The sequence below is a fragment of the Podarcis liolepis genome (assembly GCF_965112155.1).
Source record: "Podarcis liolepis genome assembly, chromosome: 14".
In the NCBI taxonomy this organism is placed as follows: domain Eukaryota; kingdom Metazoa; phylum Chordata; class Lepidosauria; order Squamata; family Lacertidae; genus Podarcis; species Podarcis liolepis.
The window spans coordinates 15234516-15256772 of record NC_139569.1 but is presented as its reverse complement, the minus strand read 5'-3'; the positions used below and the strand labels follow the sequence as shown (position 1 = coordinate 15256772).

Genomic DNA, 22257 nt, shown 5'->3' with positions numbered 1-22257 from the left:
GATTTACATCATCTGGGCAATGGGACGTTTGACCTTTATTTTATTTGATGAGATGATTATTTCAGGATCTGATTGGTAATTTCTCTGCCCTCCAGATATTTAAATGGGATGAATTGTAATGCAGTTTTAAAATCATGAGGAGATCGGGGGTGGGGAGGGAGAGAATGCGTATACAGGGCGCTGTTAATGTGGCTTTTCAAAAATACAGATGTGGAAACCCAATTGCAAAGTTTAAGATCTGGTGTAGATTAGTCCTACTCGGTTTAAGGCAGCCTCTTAAAGTGGAAACACAGGTTTCAGTCAGCACCTAGCTGTGAGTAGGGCCCTATGTGCCTCAGAGCTACTCATAAGTTTTCAAATTGGGGCTGGCGGCGCTTGCTTTTGAGAGTTCCCTTTCTTTAATATTTCTGTGTAGGAGGTTGTCACCTGATGTCTCCCTGTAAAACATTGTCCTGGGTTGTCTCCAAACTATCAGCATTTTGCCGGAGGGATTCAATCACATACATCCCGCTCATCTAACGGGAGTGGCCACCAGGACCATAGAACACCGGTCCTGAGAGATCTGCATTGGCTCCCAGTACGTTTCCGAGCACAATTCAAAGTGTTGGTGCTGACCTTTAAAGCCCTAAACGGCCTCAGTCCTGTATACCTGAAGGAGTGTCTCCACCCCCTTACAGATAGGTAGCCGTGTTGGTCTGCCATAGTCAAAACAAAAAAATTCCTTCCAGTAGCACCTTAAAGACCAACTAAGTTAGTTCTTGGTATGAGCTTTCGTGTGCATGCACACTTCTTCAGATACGAAGAAGTGTGCTTGCACACGAAAGCTCATACCAAGAACTAACTTAGTTGGTCTTTAAGGTGCTACTGAAAGGAATTTTTTTGTTTCCACCCCCTTAGTTCAGCCTGGACACTGAGATCCAGCGCCGAGGGCCTTCTGGCGGTTCCCTCATTCTGAGAAGTGAGGTTACAGGGAACCAGACAAAGGGCCTGTGGAATGCCCTCCCATCAGATGTCAAGGAAAAGGCAGCTATCCTCCTATTTTTAAAAGACATCTGAAGGCAGCCCTGTTTAGTGAGGTTTTTAATATTTAATGCTGTATTGTTTTTAACACTCAATTGGGAGCCAGTCGGGGCAGCTACCAACATATATAAAAACATAACAAAACATTAAACATTTTTTTTTAAAAATCCTCTGCAGGGCTGCCTTCAGATGTCTTCTAAAGGTTGTATAGTTACTTATCTCCTTGGGTTGGGGTTCTCATAACTCCATACCCTGCAACATTTCTCCAGTGAAAACAGGGACATCCTAAGAAAATGTGGGACATTCTGGGATCAAACGGGAAACCGGGACAGCTTCTGTAAATCCGGGACTGTTGCTGGAAAATAGGGACACAAGGGCCTGTGGTGTGGCTGTGGCCTAACCTCTGCATAAAGCTTCTTGCAAGCAGATCTGGATGAAAGTTCAATCAACAGGTTGTCTGAAGGGGCCCTTAGGCTTCAACCAGGAATTGCCCCCTTGTGTCATGACACCCCCGGAGCTTTGGCTTTGCTTTCTCACATGTCCTGCTGTTGCAGTTATGACAGCTGCTCCCAGACTGTCTCACAGGCCTCGGGCTACAGGTTTGTTTTTTTCTGAGCTTGGCTGTCTTTGACACAGAGTACCTCTTGGAAACAAAGCTGCTGGAAACAAAGCTGTTGAAGTGGAAGTTTTTGAGGGAAGGAAAGGAAGAAGGGATGGAGGGGGAGCCCACACCATTGCTTCCCATTCTTGAAAGGCATCCATTGTGCCTGTCAAATGTGCGTTTCCACCAGCTGTTCCTTTTGCAATAGTGCTGGAAGATGCCCCAGTACTTTGAAACGCTGTGAGTTTGGCCTTCCTGCCTGTGAGAATAAGCCCCCACTCCCCCCCTCTGAACCCCATGCTTTGATTAAACAGGACGTTTCTTAGCGGCGGTGGAAGCAAGAGGGTGTCAGGCCGAACCTCAGCCTCTTTCATTTGGCCCACTAGATGCGATAACTTCCGCTTTGACAGCCGCACAAACGGCGATACGTCAGCTTACGGCACACGGTGTTTCTTTGCCCATTAGACAGGAAGTGTGGCGCTGGGTGCCAAGGCTATTTGCAGGTTCCCCAGCCGCAAAATAGCTCTCAGTTGTGTAGGAGCGGGTCCAGCTGAGGAGAGAAAGAAGCTATTCTTGTCAGGGTGTTGTGTATTGGAGAGAGGTGTGTGTGCACGCTTAAAAAGAGAGTTTGTGCACATATATATATGGGATATTCAGGCATGGTATCTGTTGCCAGCTTGGCAAATAGGAATGCTTTACGTGAGTCAGGCATTGCCCAGGGTTTAACCCCCGAAGCAGAGAGCGGAAGGGGCTGCTTACGTAAACGAGCTCTTTCATTCTTCTTCTCCCTCTCTTGCAACTCCTGCTAACAATATCCCAGCTGCCATTCATGAGGGAGGCTGCCGGGAGGTAGGAGAGGATGAAAAGAGGGTCTCCATGTAAAACCCTCTTTGCAGAGGAATTGGCAAATCCTGCTTCATTCCCAACCCCCATCCTGGCCCTCCTGCGAGAAGCAAATAGGAGAAGGACCAGGGTTGTATTCAGATTCCTTGGTTACTGAGAAAAAGTGGGTATTTTTCCTTACCCGGTGTCTCATTTGGGAGGAAGGAGGCAAACTTGGGTCTCCAGCTGTTTTTGGACTACAATTCCCATCATCCCTGACTACTGGTCCTAGTAGCTTGAGATGTTGGGAGTTGTAGTCCAACCGCCGGAGACCCAAGTTTGGGAAAGCCTGATCTAAAGAAAGGTGCAGTGTGTGGTTTATCAACCGCTGAATAACTGCAGTCTATACTCTATACATCTTGTGGTTGCGGTGAGACGGTCTTCCCAGGGACTCGTTGCAAGTCTTGTGCTTGTAACACAAGAAGACCCCTGCTGCTGGATCAGGCCAAAGGCCCATCTAGTCCAGCATCTTGTTCTCACCATGGTGAACTAGATGCCTAGGAAAAGTCCGCAAACAGCACCTGAGCACAGCAGCCCTCTACCCACTTGTGATTCTCAGCAACAGTAGAAGGAGAACATAGCCTTATCCCCCCATGAAATTGCCTGGTCCCCTTTTAAAGCCATCTGGATTGGTGGCTGTCACTCCATCTTGTTGGAGTTGGGTTCCGTTCAGTTTAACTGTGGGCTGTGTGAAGTAGTTATTCTTGTTTGTTCTTCATCTTTGTTGGATGGCCTCACGTTCTAGTTTTGTGTGAGAGAGAGAAGAATATTTCTCAGCTCACTTTATCCACACTCTTCATCATTTATCCACACGCTTACCGTCTTCATACACTCTTATTGTGTCCTCTCTTACTCACCTTTTATATGATTAAAAAATCCCCCAAAGCTCAGTGGTAGAGCAGATGCAGAAGATTCCAGGTTCAATCCATGGCATCTCCAGTTGAAAGAATTAAGTGGCAGGTTCTGGGAAGGAAAGTCCTCTGCCTGAGACCCCAGGCAGGTATATCAGGGGTGGGGAACATTATTGAACCTGGTGAAGATCTGTCCCACCCTCCACCAGCCATTTTTCTTAGGTGGGCAGGGTTGCCCACCTGATATCTCCATGATATCAGGTGACAACTTCACATGGGCTCTTTTTTCAGTCTTCAAGATCTCATCCCGACCCACCGCTGACTGTTTTTGCCAAGTGTGGTATGGTAACTGGTCCAAGGTCAGCCCAAGAACTTCATGGCTGAATGGTGATTTGAACCTGAGTCTCAAATATGAAGTGTGTGTGTTTTGCTTTTGTTTCAGTTTAATCTTTTCAGTTATTCTGTATATTTGCACATGCACGAGGGTATTTGTGCATGCACACACACACACACACACACACACACACATGCACACACTCATATATCTTCTGTTCAGTCAGCAGTTCTGCATCTCTGTTCTGTTTTGGACAGGCTCCAAGGCTCCCCGGGACATCAAAACTTTCTGGCAGCAAACCCAAGCTTTGCTTCCACCTATTTTCATTGCTCTCTCCTAGAATTCCATTATCTCACAGCATGTTAAGCTAACACTTAAGAAACATTATTGCATGCCAAGGTCGTAATGGTGGAACCCTGGGGAGCGAGACCACACAATATGGTCTACAGGCACCATGATGTTTGACTTTTCTTTCTCCCTCCTTCTTAGCAGCTTAAATTCTGTTTGGTGTGTGTGTGTGTGTATAAATCTTCACTTTTGTTAATTGGATAGCACCCTTAATTGTAGAATAGAAGCTGTTGTGGTCTATTCTCTTAAGCTCTGTGGTCCAGGGCTGGTGTTTGATGCGAAGGTTATCAGTTTCTAACCGGAAATGTTACTGGAAAAACCTCTGCAGTGGGTGTGAGGAACCTTTGGCCCTCCAGCTGTTGTTGAACTACAACTCCCATTATCCTTTTTAAGGGTCCAGGGCAGGGGCCACCCATGGGCCCTTCGAGGGCATTGGGGCCCAAGCTGCTGTCCATGTATGCAGGCAGCTCTTCAGGTAACCTAGTCAAAGTCCATTTATAGGTCCATAAACAGGCCCCCAAACTGGGTAAGAAACGTCAAGCATTCAGAGGGGCCCAGAATTTTCTAATTGACAGGCTGTGTTGAGAAAGTAGCAGCAATTCAGTTTCATGAGTTGAGCTTTTGATTGCTTTTGGAAGCCATGCAGAGTTCCGTGTAGCTTATAGCATAAGTCTTCCTTGGCTCCGAGTTCAAAATCAAATTAGCGATGAATAGTTTCTGACAACTTTATCATAATAATGTAACGGTGATACCCAGTGCAGTGAATAGTTTAATTATTCCTCCTTTTGACAGACGAGTTTGGTGCCAGGAACTAAGTATATAATTGTTTTCTGTCTCTCTGGAATACAGTTTGGGTGCACCTGGAGCTTTCCCTCCTCTTCCTTTCATGTTGCCTTCCTTAGCTGTTAACAGGGCCTGAACAAAGTCATTCTGGACAGCTTAACCAACCATCTGCCAGACAATGGAATGGTTGGCCAGTAGTCATAATGCCCATTGCCAGGACCCAGGTTTTGGGGACCCTTGGGCAAGATGCCCAAACTGGAAGCCCCTACCTGAGTGGGCTCATTTCCTCCTCACTACCCATTTTATTGCCCCCCTTCCCTCTGGTCCAAGTCCATACCACCAGCCAGAAAGAGCAACATTCATATTCCAGCCAGGCAAAAACACTCAAGGAGGGTGTGAAGGAGGACTTGTGAGGGAAGTGGTTTGGGGTGAGGAGGTGTGGCCTGAGGGGAGTTTTGAGAGCCTGAGGTTCTCCACTCCTGCTCTTCACATTTGTCTGGAGAGAGGAACATGCTAAGAGATGATGGAGGAGTTGAGTGGCAAGACATCCAGGGACAATAATGGGCCCTCTGCAGGTAGCCAGCAGTGCCAGCTCCAACACTAGTCCTGGTAAAGGCAGTAACCAAAATGTGAGTGATTTCTTTGAAGTAGCTTTTCTTGTAAGATGTAAGGGCCAGTGCCGTATTTATGTTGGGACTTCAACTGGCATTCAACCAGCAGTCTTGGAGATGGGGACCCTCTTGCCTTCCCAGAGCACTGCATGGAAGTGCTTGGAAGATGCTCACTGCTCCCCTTCTCCTTCTACCCAGCTTATCTCGAGGACCACCCTTCTCTCTACTGATATGGCTTCTTCCTAAAACTCTTTCAATGCCCTCTTCCAGGAAAGTGACTGTCAGGGAACTGCCATCAGTGTCCGAGGGAGAGAGCAAGCTCCAAAGGGATCCCAGAGAGCGTCCCGGGAGTGGGAGAGGCAGCCCATCTTCTGGGGAAGAGAATCAGCATAGCTCCAGTGGAGAAGGGGGGCAGACGGGGGAATCGGCGAGGCGGTCCCATGACTCCTTGTCGGGGACCAGTGGGGAGAGGAAGGGTTCTTCGCTGCCTACGCCCTCCTTGCGCAGAAGGCTTCTGCGCAGGGAGAGTAGGAGGAGACTTGGCGTCAAAGAGCTTTTTTGCTGGAAGAAGTTTAAGAAATGCCCACTGACGGATTCTGCCAGCGATTGAGACAGTCACGGGCGAGTGGCTGCCCGGACAGGAAAGGTCCAGAGGTTGGGACAAGCTTACGCACGAGCAACCCCTAGAACCATTACAGTGACCTTAGAAGAGGGCATCAGAAGCTGCCTCAGACTGAGTCAGACCTGTTTATCTCAGTTCCATGTAGCTTGACTGGCAAGGACTTAATAGGAATTCAGACAAGGTTGTCTTCCAGCCCTACCTGGAGATGCCAGAGACTGAACCTGGGACCTTCTACATGCAAAGCAGATGTTCTGCCATTGAGCTGCTAACCTTCTGGGTCTTACCTGGCAGTGCAGATGTCCCTGTTCAGCTTTGTCACTGCATCCCTGTAGCTTTCCTAAGCAAGACGCATCAATCAAAGAATCATAAAGAGCTAGAATGGGCTGCTGGGGGCGTGTAGTCCAACCCTTGTCATGGCAGAGCTGACAGTCAGTTTAGGCAGCTCCCAGCTAGATGGCCCAGTGGTCTCACTTGGTATGATGCAACTTCCCGAGTACCGAATGCAGCCACTGGTCATTGGAGGACAGGACACAGCTCAGTGGTAGAACACAGATTTTGTATGCAGAATGTCCCATGTTCAACCTCCAAGAAGTACAGTGGTACCTCAGGTTACATACGCTTCAGGTTACATACACTTCAGGTTACAGACTCTGCTAACCGAGAAATAGTGCTTCAGGTTAAGAACTTTGCTTCAGGATGAGAACAGAAATCGTGCTCCGGCGGTGCAGCGGCAGCAGGAGGCCCCATTAGCTAAAGTGGTGCTTCAGGTTAATAACAGTTTCAGGTTAAGAACGGACCTCCGGAACAAATTAAGTACTTAACCCGAGGTACCACTGTATAGCTGGGGGAGACTCCTGTCTGAAAATTGCTGCCAATAGGCATAGACAATACCGAGGACCCAGATAGATCAGCTTCCTGTCCTCACTAGATGAATACGAAAGTTGCTTCCTAGAATTATTAATGTTTCTTTTAGCATGGAATCGTGCAGCTATAAAGCCATGCCTCATCAGGTTCGTAAAGAGGAAGAGGAGCATGACAGTTACCTGTTGCTATTTTGCCGGCGGCTCTTCAGGAGTAGATTTACAGGTAGCTGCAATAACCAAGATGGTTAGAATTCTTCATCTCGGAGGGAGTGGGGGTGAGCCCCACCCCCCATGAAGTGACAATCAGGAACCAACTGTAAACAGAATCCTTCTAATTCCGACAGGCGTGATGGATGAAAGAGAGAGCATCATTGACCTGGTTTCACTTCGTTAAGCTTTCCAATTAAGCAGGGGTGCGAATAGAAAACGAGTCTGCAGGAATATCTGCAGCCATCAAGCACAGATGTTTTGCAGAAGTGTGCATGTTTCTTTTGTACTTAACAAACAAACAAACAAACCACACAACTATTTTCCTTAAAAAAAGAAAAATCTCATTGAGCTTGGGCAGGGGGCAGGGTTCTTAAATTCCCATCTTCTTCCCAGAATTTGAGTTCTGGAAAACATGGTCCTAGTGGCTAGTACGCAGAGTAGTACAGTGGTACCTCAGGTTACATACACTTCAGGTTACAGACGCTTCAAGTTACAGACTCCGCTAACCCAGAAATAGTACCTCGGGTTAAGAACTTTGCTTCAGGATGAAAACAGAAATCGTGCTCCGGTGGCGTGGTGGCAGCAGGAGGCCCCATTAGCTAAAGTGTTGCTTCAGGTTAAGAAAACAGTTTCAGGTTAAGAACAGACCTTCGGAACAAATTAAGTACATAACCCAAGGTACCACTGTACTAGCATTGGATACAACCCTTTGTTCTTGGATTATTTCTGACATACATTGACTGAGATAAAAACTTGGAGCTGAACATTTCAGTCCTGCTGGAAATTATGTCTGAGGACATTAAGGGGTGGGGCAGGCACTTGCTCCCCTTCCATTGAATGGAAACTGCCTTACGCTATGCAGTGAGGAGACCACCAGAACGTTTTCAGCCTCCTCTTGAGCCAGAGGACAGGGATTTAGAGCTGCTCTTGATCCCAGTTCTGGGACCGAAGGAGCTCCAGCTTATCCTCAGGAATGTAAGGAGGCAGCGATTTCCATCCTGTTCTGGATTCATGGCAATCAGCACTGTTTCTATTCTGCTACAATTCGGCTTCCAGTGAAATCTTTTTTCCCCCTTCTTTTTTTTGTCTTGCTATTTGCTGCAACCGAAACTTACACAGTTAATTAGATAATTAATTTTAGTGAATTTCAATGAAAGGGAAATGTCAAAAACAAAGCAGAAAAATAATGTATTGGCTTATGTAATGTTTGTGGACTAAACCCCCCACCCAATACTATGAATATTTAATAATAATAATAATAATAATAATAATAATAATAATAATAATAATAATACTAGGTATGTCTACTTGCAATTGGCCTCTTTGAAATAATCCATTTATTCTTCTGTGTTCTTCTTGCAGGATCAGCCTCTCAATCCTTACAAAGGCTTGGAAACCCAGGTTAGTTCTTTATTTTCATGTCCTCTTCTTGAAGTCTTTATTCAAATTCTGGGATGTTCTGGCATGCCCTTCCTTTGAAAGCCAGCAAAGCCAGGATGTCGCCTGTCATTACATCTCGACTGTGCCTTGTTGAAAAGTGTACATTTTGTCAGTTCTAAGGATGTCATTCCCACCTTGGAGGTGAAGCAACCTATTTGTACTGCACTTTCTGTATCGTCTCTTTATTTCTTTGCTCATCCTCCCAGACAGATGGCACGTTGGGAAGGAAGACAATGGCGTCTCTTTTCAGATTTTCACCTTCAGTGTAAAAAAAATGCATCGTGTGTCAGACATTGCTTTTAAGGTCACCACGATGGGAAGTCTTTCACATATTCAGTGAGAGACATGTTCAGTTTATTTATTATTTATTAAACAAAATTTTGGACCACTTTGCACCATAAAGCCATTGAAGTGGGTAAGAGTGGGGAGAACAGAGTACAAGACAGACACACAAGCTCTAGGCATAATAAAATCAGTTCAGCAAACTCTGAAACAATAAAACCATCCATACAAACTCTATAAACAACAAAACAATTTCATCAGGCTTCTATAAATGACTGAGTCATATATTTGCAGCCCTTTGTGTGATGGTGTCATTAAATTCCCTTCTTCATTTCTTTGATTGGGGGGGTGACAATTATCTTGGTGACAGGGATGCAGCGAGATGGCACAGATTTAATCCGTTTGCCTCAAGTGTGTCTGATATCGTTGGCAGCTAGAATAAGTATTTCTGCCCTTGCCTCCTGATCTCTTAGGGTGGTATCCAAAGCTAGTCCTACTGAGAGTAGACCCATTGAAATTAGTGGCCTTCACAAACTTAATTTCAGCAGATCTTCTCTGAGTTGCCTACAACCTTTAACTCTTATTGACAGATCTTCTTTTTATGCCATTGGCTTAGCTGCTGTGATGTCACAGCAGCAGCTCATGGAAGCTGAGTGCTAGCTACAGTCCACAGTGAAGCTGCTGTTAAACTGCTTCACCTTTTGCCCATGGGCAGTAGGTTTTAGAGGTTGTTAAAAGGAACTTGGCTTGTGTGGTTTTCTGTGGCTATTTCATAGCCGCCTGTTGAAGAGGGAAGAGGATGGTTGCAGCTTGTGCATAGAATGGCTTTTAAAAAGTGTACTGGTGGGAGTGGTGTCTACCACAACTTTACCTCATCATTGAGTAAAAACAACCGGGCAAAGACCTTTCCAAAGCTTTTTAGATGTGATTTCAGTTCTGCCAAGTGATTCTGCCGATGCTACTTTTGTGATTTTGTGACCTCAGTTTATTTTGTCATCAGTGGGTGTAGTGGGTGTGTTGTTGTTAATCATTTTATTCATTTTTTTAAAACCACCCTGAGAACATGATTCAAGGCAGTGTAAACCTACTTTAGAAACCAAAAAAAGGGGGGGGGGGTTAAGAGCAGCATGCCTCTTAGGAATGGGGGACAAATTCAATTTAATTTGAATATAACAGTGAACCTGCCTAATAATTCACACTTTCTGGAACAGTACAATGCAAGCATCCTTCAAAACAGGAAATTATTTGCATTTTCCAATGCTGTTCTCCAGCCCAATAAATGTGTGCAAAAATGCGTGTAGTGAGATCAATGGGCAGGGAATTCCAGAGAGTAGGTCCCGCTGCCACACTGTGGCTTGGATTCCTTGGAAGCGGGGAACAAAAGTCATGTGGCAACTGTAAAAAATGCCAGTTATCCAATTGGTCACATGATTGCTAATGGTGGTGGTTTGGGGAAAGGGAGCCAAAATGGCACCCAATCTCACCGAGATTGGTAAATCTTTCCTGCCTCAGTTCCTCCCTGAACACAGCTAGGTAGTGTGCGCATGTATGTGTGCATGCATACAGTTGACTACAGTAGACATCAAGCATTTTAAAAGTCAGGAATTGCCAAGCCTGAGGCCTGTGGTTTTCCATTTAGCCACAGAGCGTGTATAAAATGTCTTTGGCATCTGCCCTTCTAATTTGCCTTCCCCAACCCGAATGTAGTTCAGCCTTCATGCGTATTAATTCCTTGCTAAGTGAGTGCCAAGGCGAATGCCAGCTGGCTTTCAAAGACTCTGTGGTCCCCCCCCCCCACACACACTTTTTTCCCAGGAGGACATAAATATTTCCAGCAGGCAGAAGAAACTGTGCTTATACACTCACACATGCACACCTGTTCTTAAATAATTAAGATAGAGATTAAGTGTGTGGTTCTACATATGGATAAGAGCAAATGGGGGAATTGCTGGGTGTGTTTCAGAGCTGGGACTTCTCAGCCAACTGTTTTGCTAGTCTCTTTTATTTGAGATCTATTACGGGGGCCGGGAAACAGCTTTTCATGTGCGCCGTCTTTGTACCTTGCGGTGCTGAGACCGAGTCAAAGCAGTTCAAAAGCAGGAACTGAGATCAAGGAGGGCTTACCGGGGAGACAAAACTCAAATGATCGTGTTTTGCATGTTGTGAAAGGGCCAGAGTTTGAGCATCAAGAGAGATGATCATCGGAGGCAAAAAGATTTGTTTTTTGCTGCATTTTCTTCTTCTTTTCTGAAGCCATATTTCTCATGTTCAAAGCTGGCAGCAGAAAGTACGGAGGAGGAAATCTCCCATGGCTGTCAAGCAAACTCTGCATTAGGTTCTGACTTAAACTATTGCACTTACTCCCATGTGTGTATGTTTTGAAAAGAAGAGCACATAGCAGGTTTGAAATGTTCGATGCAGCTGATTTTTTGTGTGTTTGTGTGCGTGTAGCAATATCTAATGTAAATCTATTAATTTTCCACATCACACACAAAACACCATATTGCACAACACATCAACCACTTTGCTTTAAAATATTGTATCAAATTCTTACAGTCACTCCGGTTTCCCCCCCGGCATATTGCCATGAGATCTCAGGAGGTTATAAACACAATGTTCTTGATGCATATAATCCAAAAATGTTTGCCACACATTATAGCAAAGATGGGGGTTAGAATTCCCTTTGGTCTCACGAATCTGGCACGTCAGCTTTTCAGCCAGGGCTATTGTCCATGCTCTGAATGCAACTGATTCTTGAAAGGTTGTAAAGCCCTATTGCCTCTGGCTGCAGAAGTTTGAGGAATGATGGTGGTACTAAGCCAGGAATAGTAAGCATGATGCCTTCTAGATATTGTTGGACTCCAACTCCCATCATCCCCAGGCAGCATCAGCAGTGGTCGGCTGCGATGCATAAATATAGGATGGGGGACACCTGGTGTGGCAGGAGTTCAGGTGAAAAGGACCTAGGGGTCTTAGTGTTTGACATGAGTCAACAGTGATGCAACAGTGAAAAAAAGCTAATGGTTTTGTGTACCAGATCAAGGGAAGTAATAGTATCACTTGGAGTCCTGAGTCCAGTTCTGGGCACCAGAGTTTTAAGAAGGATGTTGACAAGCTGGAATGTATGTAGATGAGGGCAACCAAGAAGATCAAGGGTCTGGAAAACAAACCTTATCAGGAACAGTTGAGGGAGCTAGGTATGTTTAGCCTGGATAAGAGGAGACCAAGAGGTGACATGAAAGCCATCTTCAAATACCTAAACGGCTGTCACATGGAGATGGAGCAAGCTTGTTTTCTGCTGTTCCAGAGGGTAGAACCCAAACCACTGGATTCAAATCACAAGAAAGATGATTCTGACTAAACATCAGGAAGAGCTTTCTGATGGTAAGAGCTGTTGACAGTGGAATGGACTATCTTGGAAGGTGGTGGGCTCTCCTTCCTTGGAGGTTTTTAAGCAGAGGTTGGATGGCTACCTGACAGGGATTGTTTAGCTGTTTTGCTGCATTGCAGGGCATTGCACAAAGATGACCGTTTGGGTCCCTTTCAGCTCTACAATTCTGTGATGCCATGACGGGTGTCACAGTCCAACAGCACTTGAAGGGCACTGGCTGCCCCTGTGCTAAAGGACTGGAAAGGAAGGGTGGATAAAAAGAAATCTGATTTCATAACTCCTCTTATAATCCGTATGTCCAATACTTGTGAGCAGCAATTTCAGGATAAGAGCATCATGGGACATTGCTAATTGTCCACCAGCTTTAGTTTGCTGTTGGCCATGTTTGGGGCAAAGGGTTGTTGCACAGTGGTGGTGCATCTGCCTTACATGCAGAAGGTCCCTGGTTCAGTCCCAGCATCTCCTGGTAGGGCTGGGAAAATCTCTGTCTGTAACCCTGCAGAGCCACTGTCAATCAGTGTAGACCAGGATTTCCCAAACTTGGGTATCCAGCCGATTTTGGACTATAGTTCCCATCATCCCTGACCACTGGTCCTGCTAGCTAGGGATGATGGGAGTTGTAATCCAAAGAAACCTGGAGACCCAAGTTTGGGAAACACAGGTATAGATTGTACGGAGGTAGATAGACCAGTAGTCTGGCTTTGTATGTATATGGCAGCTTCCCATGTTCTTCAAAGTAAATGCAAGAAAAAATCAAATCAGTTGATGGCTTTCCTTTAGGTCTTCCATTATCTACTCTCCAGATGAGTTAGTGATTATCAGGCCATTGCTGATCTAGAATATGTTGCCAGCAAGGGGTGTGGGTGGATGAGTGAAAGGCAGCAGTTAACCATGCAGTTTGTACTATTAGACTAATAAATTGGATTTACTGGAAAATTTTACAATGATATAGTATTAACTCCCAACTCGTTGATGCTTCCAGAAGTCTTATTAACGTCAGTTTCATAAATATTCTCCCTTTCCATTTTTATTATTATGCTCAAGGCAATTTTCATCAAAACTGACAAACGTGTAACAGCAATGAACACATCAGCCTGTGAAACAATTACACCACAATATACACAGAACAATGGAATAAACTGAAACTGTTCATAATAATAAGACAGTAGACATAAATATCAAGACACTGATATCTGGTAAAAGAAATTATTTTTTGAAATATTACTCAGTATAATAATCAGTAAAGTCTACCACATCAATCAGTTTATAATTCCATGTTCCCAGGGATTGGCCTTTGCCACCCAGCAGTGGAGGGAGAGAGCAGCCAGTGTCTCAGTCTCCCATATGGCAGGAAATGCTTTGCATTTGCATGTGAGACTGAGAATTTGTGCGGGAACTTAGGAGCCAATCAGTGTGCACGCTGGGTATGTTATAGCAATCTTCACAATGTTCTATTGGCAGAAGAGGCATTAGGCTGCAACATTAGTGAGGAGGAGTGCCCTTCCTGATCTCTTAAGGGATCTTGGATCAGAAATCCAGTTTAGGGGCTGATGGGCCACAGCACCCTCTTTCAGGAGTCAGGTGCTGGAGTCTACCAGAATCAGTTTGCGCCATAGGCAGACCCCAACAACAGTTGACTCACAGGTGGGCTGTGTGGATCAGGGATGACAGAAGTTATAACATCTGGAGGGCCACAGTTCCCCATCCATGGTTTAGGTTAGCCTCTTCTCCACAGGTACGCAGGCGCTGCTACATCATGGTCGCTGTTGAAGGGTCGGAAAGGAATTTTCCTGCATTGGCAGGTTTTGCCTTTCCCGTAGCAAAACATCACAACTTTGGCAGTTTCAGGCCTTGGGCGGAATCCTTTAGACTATCTTCCTAAAGGGGGGGACATAAAGCGGTGGACCCCCCCCTTGTGGCAGTGATCCCAGGGTTCCCTGTTAAAGGGGTCTTGAGGAGGCATTGGCCATACGCCAAGAGGTTGTCATTGCTCTCCCCTGTGATTGTGGCAAAACGGGGGGCGGGCTCTCTGCTTGAACATATGTTCTCCAGAGCCAGCCCAATCCCCACACATTCTGGATAACCCTGATGTCTCCCAGAGTCCCGGCTGGGGACTGGGAAAGATAAACGCCCAATGCCTGAGCCAAGTTCTCCCTACATCTGAACCTTAATAAAGTTGTGGCCAATTTTAATCCCATAGCATGTTGTCTTGAGTCAGTATTCCACTCGGGGGTTGCCTGGGGTTGGGGAGACTCCTCCTGTCCATGCAAAATCTTTATAGCCAAGGAAACATTTGAACCATGGCCAAAGCTCAAGAAGGCTGCATGCAGGACTTGCCCCAAAGAACCATGGGAATTGTAGTTTATTCAGGGTACTGTGAGTTATAGCTCTGTGGGGGATTAACCACAGTTCCCAGGATTCTTTGGCAGAAGTCATGCTTTTCAAATGAATAGTTTGTACGCAGCCTAATAGGACAGCTGTGGGTCGTGTAAACTTTCAAAGTTACATAGCCCCTGCTTCTGTAGAACCTGAAAATAACTTTATAGAAAGCTGATACCTCAAATCTTGATAATAAAGCGGCAACAAATCAATTAAGTTTTATCAGTAAGCTCCAGATCGGCTTCATGGTAACCTTTCAAAGCTGCCTTTTTCTTTTGACTTTGAAAACCCAGAAACGTGTCACTTGAGAGCTGGAAGAAATGGAGGTCGCCACCTTTTATTTTTGGCATCAAACTGATGACTGGCAGAAGTCTCTCCCCCCCCCCCCCCCGGCCGCCCACCACATTTTTTTAAATAAAAAAAATTCATTTATCCCAATCAAAGAGTTTGAGCACATACAGCATTCTTCACAGTTTGACCTTTTAAAACTGTCAGAATGATATTAAACTGGGAGCATTATCATCTTATTTCGACTTGCCAGCCAGGGTGCCGTCTAAATCCTGCTTCGAATGGCGACTTTTTAATGTGACCTTTGGCAAGTTGCTTGTGTCGCAGCCTCACAAGGACATGTGGCTTGGAGTTGTTGTGTTGGAGGCAAAGCCTCAGAACTGGCATCCTCTCTGCAGCCGTTGGAGAAGGTGGAAGTCACAGTTTCCACCCAAGGAACTGTGGGGTTAAGCTCTTGTCACGACTATTATTGTCGTTTTCTTAATTGCCTTCCAAGCAACAGTCATGAGGCAATTTACACATTAGATTATTAGAAGCGGTTAAAAAAACACAAAAACAGCCATTACCTCATAAAATAAAGTACATTCTCAAGAGACTACATGCTGAATTGAATGTTAACAACAAAAACTGACCCGATACAGAAAAAGAACAAAATAAATGCTATGAATACAAAAATAAAGCCGTATTTCATTGGGACTTTCCATCTCCATAATAGACCTTTCATAAAGGTAACAAATGGCCGACAAATGGAGGCAAACTCCATAGGTTCAGCTGCATCCAGAGATACTCTTAATTTTGTAAGTCAGGTTTTTTTTCTAGGAATTAGAATAAACATTACTTTGTGGAACCAGATATTTAAAGACAAACCCTAAGACTCCCTGTGATATGGTCAAAGGGGCAGCTACTGATAGAAAAATGACAAGAAGTTTGCATAGGAAGTCTGTATTTCACTCGTCAGAAATTGGCAGAAGATGCAGTTGGGGCTGTGAACTCTGGTTTTGTTGTTGTTTTATACTTTTCCTTTTCCTTTTCATTTTATTACTGGAGGGCTGTTTAAACTTCATCATGAAGTCTTGAGATTAAACAACAACAACATCTAACATAATATTAAATCCATACAAAGCAGACCCTTTCGACTAAGTCCCATTTATCTAGCTTGATAAAAGCCTGTTTGAACAAAATGTCCTTTTTTACTATAAATATTTTTATTTCGTTTTTTTGAAATTATACAGCTAAGAAGATACACGTAACAAGTTACAATAGCATTTCCCTGTAATCCCTCCATCTCTCTCCCTGACGCGAGAGCGGAGCGGTGTTTTTAATGGAAGATGTTGTTCCAGAGCTGCAGGTCTATGTGTTGAAGATGCCGCACTGCAGAATTGTCCATTGAAAAATAGTGAAGGGATACCAAGTTTTTATAAAGTCATCTGCATTTTGTTTACCCCTCAGGGCTTTCAGGTGTTTAGTGAACTTTTCTATTAATGCCGCTGTCCATATATTTTTGTCTGCATATGGAGACAATGTGAACTGTCTTCACTTGTTTCCAGAAAGTGCAGATATAGGGCGCCTGAGCTTGGAAATACGTTACATTTGGGGAAATTGCTGTGTAAAAAAAAATTAAAATGTGTATTTTAGACAAAATTGCATACAACTGTATATTCTGGAAGAAATTCTTATGGCAATATTGATGAAATTTCATGAGAACTTAAAAAAAATAATCACAAGCTGGTGTGGAAGTGTGCAGAACTGAAATTAAGTTTGGGGAAATGAGAAATGAAAATAGACAGATCCACCCATCCCTAATCTGCAGTTTCTAGCAAGTAGCAAGGTGAATCCTGCAAGCCTAATGCCTACCCACCTCTGCCCTAAGCTTCAGAAGGGGATATTGGCAGCTTCCAACGAGATGGCACCAGTGTGGGCGTTCTGGGGTCAACACGCACGCTTCAGGTCAACGAGGGCTTTAGCTAATTGGTTTATTATAATGGAAGCTCTTGTAAGCAAGCTTCTGCTTCATCACTTGCAGATATTGGACTAAGAAGGAGATGGGGGGGTGTGATAGATTTTTACATACGTACAGTGCAATATTTAGCCATCGGTTAGTGTCTTCTTTTACAAATGACTGTATCCACCACTCCATCCGATCCACCAGCTCCATGCCTGGCTGGAGGTCCATCCTTTGGTGAAGGTCTGAATTGTATTTGTGCAGCCTCCTCTGTGCAATCAGGGCTCCAGATCACATGGAGTTGCCTCTTCCAGTGGTGCTGAAGTCAAAAGGCTGGGCCAGTGATGTGACCCAGCTCTCCCTTCCCCATCAACCTTAAGAACCCAAGAAGAGTCCCTTGCGTCAGGTCAGTATCCCATCTAGCCTAGCATCCCATTCTCACTGTGGCCAACCAGATGCCTTTGGGAAGCCCACAAGCAGCACCTGAATGCAACAGCCCTCTCCCCTCCTGTGGTTTCCAGCTACTCACATTCACAGGTGGACTGCCTTTGACAATGGTGGCTTTTTGCTCCAACCTGTATGGAGGAAGCAAATATCATAAAGAGACCTCTGCATGCTTCCTTCTTGTTCCAGCCCACAAATCCCCAAGGCTATAAAGCCACCCCGGTGGTGGAAGGGTGCCCATAAAGCAACTCCACAAAGCCATCTGCACTTCATGGTAGCTGGTCTTAATCATTTTTCCAATCAAAGGCCGGTTGGCATCCTAATTGATTTTATATTATGTCCCTTACCAGAAGGGAGAAGGCGTGTGCTTACCAGGGCAGCACAAAGAGAGCAGGTCTATTCTTACTGCTGTATTTAATGCTGCTGCTAATCACGGAGATTAGGCTGAAACAATTACAACAGCTAATTAAAGAACAATGCGGGTTTTGGCATCTTTTTTGCAGACAGCACTACCGGGAATTCCTAACTCAGGCAAAGTAGAGATAATTAAAAATCGAGCTCCGGTTTCCTCACACGGGCATCTGGATCGTACTGATTAAACTGCAAACAAAACAAACGCACACGCAAAAACAGATGAAACCAACACTTTGCAGCCTATCCAATTTCACTTAAAGGGCCTTTTGGACAATTCATAAGCAGGAAAGTAGAAAGGGAGAAGAAAAGGCAGGGAGACAGCCAACTCTCAGCAGCCAATTAGGTGACTAAGCTATGAAGATGGATTGTGACTCTCCCTCACCCTTTTAAATGCCAAACGCTGAGTATTGCGAGCAATAGAGCCTCGTGGAGCACTCAAAATCGTTGGCACTGCTACTGACCGTGTCTGGACAATCAGCTTAATAAGCCAAGAGGGGAATGAGCCTTTTGGCTGCACGTGCCTCTAGGGATGGATGGATCAGGCTCAATTCAGGCTGTGCCAATTTTACATGTGGCTGGTATTAAGTTTATTCAGTCCTGTTATGAGCTGCATGTGTAGTTCCTCTCCTCCTCCCAGCCCCCCCCCCAAAAAAACTGCAAAGATCATTCGGCTAAGGAAAGCTACTTCCAATGAGTTGTTTGGATGCCAGACAATAGGAATCCCTGGTGTCCCAAAGGTCTGCTTTTCCCCCCTCTTCTTTTGTGCACTTTTCCTCTTTCTGGTTGCCCTTCCTTTTCCCCTCGCACTTAGGATGCAGCTTTTCTGTGGTGGCTTCGACTGAGATCAGGTAGTCCCTAGAAGTTGTTTCCTGCAATTGCTGCTTTGCGATAAGTGAGGGTGGGTGGAGAATCCCATTCCTCCCAAAAGGCAAATTTGAAAACTTTGCCGAGAGGCTTAAACAGCAGTTGAAAGCCAGACACTCATTAAGAATTCACCGTACTGTACAGTTAATTTATAGTACAATGGTGTACATGTCTGCTCATAAATGAGTCTCTGTGTTTAATGGGGCTTCCTCCCAGGTTAGTGGATACAGGATGGCAATGGGTTGGTGTTGGAGGAAAACTGTGTTCTTGTCAGTGCTATTTTTCTAGAGAAAGAGATGCCAGAATTCACCATGAACACCTCCCTTGTTCTCTTATTATGGCAATGGCACCCACCTGAGAGATGCCGGGACTGAGTTCCGGCAAGTTCTGGCTTAAAAAAGCCCTGATTCTTGTGCCTTTAACAGCTGCATGGCAGGCAAATTCCGCAGGTTAAGCATTTTCTAATATGGAAATGCAATTATGGGGAAAGCTGCTCTCTAATTTTGAGTGAAAACATGCCCTCCATGGCGGCTATGTTGTGTTAGGCCGCACTCCCATCGCAGCTGCTTTCTGATTGGCATCCACAGGACTCTCTCAAAATTTGAAATCTTCCCACTGGTCCATAAAGTTTGGCATCCCTTCAGTTAGGTGATGGAATCAAGGACTTGCAGGAGTTCTTCAAGAGGAGGCTGGGGACAAGGGCATTTTTACTTCTGGATTTCATGAAGTAAGCAGAAGGCTGGATTTGGACTGCTTCACAAGGCAGTTTATTCAGTTTCTCCATTTGTGCGTGGCATGTGAACTTCCACATGACATCAAAGCCACTTCTGGAGAACTAATGGAATATAGCGCATGGTTGGAGTTTATTTCCATGTTATTTGATTCCAGAAAAAAACATATTTGCAGCTGCTTAACCCAGAAAATTGCTGGAACAGAGGGACAAAATTTGGGGTGTTATACTGGCATATGATTCTTCCCTGCTGTTTTCTTGGAGGAATCAGGGGGGAACAGAAGTAGACATGTGCAGAAAAAAATGGGGGAGTAGTACAGCATCTTAAAAAGCAGAGACATCGCCTTGCCAACAAAGGTCCGTATAGTAAAAGCTATGGTTTTCCCAGTAGTGATGTATGGAAGTGAAAGCTGGACCATAAAGAAGGCTGATTGCCGAAGAATTGATGCTTTTGAATTATGGTGCTGGAGGAGACTCTTGAGAGTCCCATGGACTGCAAGAAGATCAAATCTCTCCATTCTTAAGGAAATCAGCCCTGAGTGCTCACTGGAAGGACAGATCCTGAAGCTGAGGCTCCAATACTTTGGCCACCTCATGAGGTGAGAAGACTCCCTGGAAAAGACCCTGATGTTGGGAAAGATGGAGGGCACAAGGAGAAGGGGACGACAGAGGACGAGGTGGTTGGATAGTGTTCGTGAAGCTACCAGCATGAGTTTGACCAAACTGCAGGAGGCAGTGGAAGACAGGAGTGCCTGGCGTGCTCTGGTCCATGGGGTCACGAAGAGTCAGACACGACTAAATGACTAAACAACAACAAGTGACATTGTCCAATGACACCGATTGTTGTGTCACACCCTGTCCATTGGTTTATAAGACATGTATGCTGTTCCAGTATATCGGTCAAAAAGCCACAGTTCCATAGACAGCTACTGCAGTGAGGATGGAACATAAGAAAATGGGTCAGAAGCACTAGCATTATAATCGGGAAAACTAATATAGTATTACCCACATCTGAATGTGTGGTGGTCTGTAAGACTTCCTCCAATCCTATGATTCTCTCAAGTGCAATACAGTACTGCATTTTGGGGGATCAGAGTTTAAAATACATATTACTAATGTTGCATGAACAATATTTACATTCTTGTGTGTGTGTGTGGCACAAGGTGCCGCACTTAACATTGCTTGAAAGTATTTGAGCACACATCCTCTCATAAAATGGGACGGCTAGATTTACAAACCTAGCTCACCTTGGAATTCCCAGGGACGGCAGCAACGCTTAACATGCATAAACAACGGTGCAATATAAAAGATATTGATGTAAAAAGGCTGTAAATTGCTTTCCCAAATATATGCCTTCATGTCTCGTCCAATGCACACGATTACTCATATTTGTGCAGGGCAGAAAGGGGAGAACGTTAAGCCGTTTATCAAACAATACATAAAGCTCAAAAGCTAATGCAAAAGCAGTGGGTCAGTTCTCCCGGCAAAAGGGATAGCACACAACTATGAAAAGTTATTGGCATGTTGCATTAATTCCCCACATTCTGCCCCCCTTTCAACAGAAATGCTCAGAAAATGTCAACTGGATGCCCAAAATCCAATCATCCTTGTTGTTTAGTCGTTTAGTCATGTCCGACTCTTCATGACCCCCTGGACCAGAGCACGCCAGGCACTCCTGTCTTCCCAATCATCCTTACCACCATCCAAATTCATGTAGGAGCAGCAGAAGCTTTCGGCACCAATCCAATGCAGCAACAGAATCAGGCTTTGCACAACATTCTGGTAACAAAGGAAGGAACTGCTGGCCATGTCAGCCAGGTCTTGCAAATAACTCAGTTGGTTGGAGCATGGTGCTGATAATGCCAAGGTTGCAGGTTCGATCCCCCTGTGGGACAACTGCATATTCCTGCAGTGCAGCGGGTTGGACTAGATGATCCTCAGGGTCCCTTCCAGCTCTATGATTCTGTGAATTCTATGATTCTCTGTCAATTTAAACAGCCTGAAGGGGACACCTACACGCCTCATTAGAAGGGCATAATTTCACTAATGGGCTGGTTCAAATGCATTGTCAAACCATGGTTTGCAGTAGCAGTAGATTCCATACCATGCCAAGTGTTCCACAGAGACATACAATCCATAGTTTTTGCTCTTTACCTTTCACCCTGTCTTTCTTCATAATCTCCCAAGATTAATAATCCCCTGGTAGAGCAATGTCTCAAACCAGGGTTTGTCAGTTGAGGGTGCTGGCACTGATTTCCCCAAATATGGATTGCAAACAAACTTCAAACCACGGCTTCAGATCCTTTTTGAGCAGATGCTCATAAAGCATGGCTTGTCCGAGCCTGTTGGTTGAGAATTCTGGGAAACCATGGTTTGGCATTATGTTTTGGGTCACTCTCAGTGAATCCTGTCCTGTAGAGATGTGTGGTTGGGCAGTTACCACACAAAAGGGACACAGACCACAAATACAACTCTGCTCTGCAATAGTGCATTTGCTGTACTCCAGCTCAGTTGATGCTGCCCTGAAGTGCAACCCAGCATTCGCCATGGCTTAAACAGAGAATCCCCATTGCACAACTGCTTTAAGAGCCCTGCCAAAAATTGCCCGTGCTGCCTTATTTTATGTGGGGGTCAGGCCCACATAGGGTGCATTGCCGTAATCTTAGCGGGGCCAGACCTCCTCCAACCCCTGTGGGCCATTTTGACAGGTGAGCAGAGACTCCCACCTGTGAATCACTTGACATCACAGCAATGCCAGGTGACCCATCGTAAAGGTTTTCCTTTGCAAGCACCTGCAGAGGAGTGTCCTTTGCATTGCAGGCTTGAATTAAAACTGGCAGTGCAAAGGGTTATTTGTGCTTACAGCAAATCAGTGTAGTTCTCAGTGGGGAAGTCTGTAGCACAGCTGATCCCAATGGGTTTGTTGTCATTGGTGCCAACAGTAAGCCTAAGCTTTCC

At 45.1% G+C, this 22257-nt stretch overlaps 1 protein-coding gene across 1 annotated transcript in view; it reads left to right on the top strand.

The window, feature by feature from the left end:
- Positions 1-22257, top strand: part of XYLT1 (xylosyltransferase 1) — a 164021-nt gene that overhangs the window by 45862 nt on the left and 95902 nt on the right. Inside the window, exon 2 of the mRNA XM_083474215.1 lies at positions 8488-8526. Coding sequence (XP_083330341.1) covers positions 8488-8526 — 39 coding nt within the window. The remainder of the gene's footprint in view (positions 1-8487; positions 8527-22257) is intronic.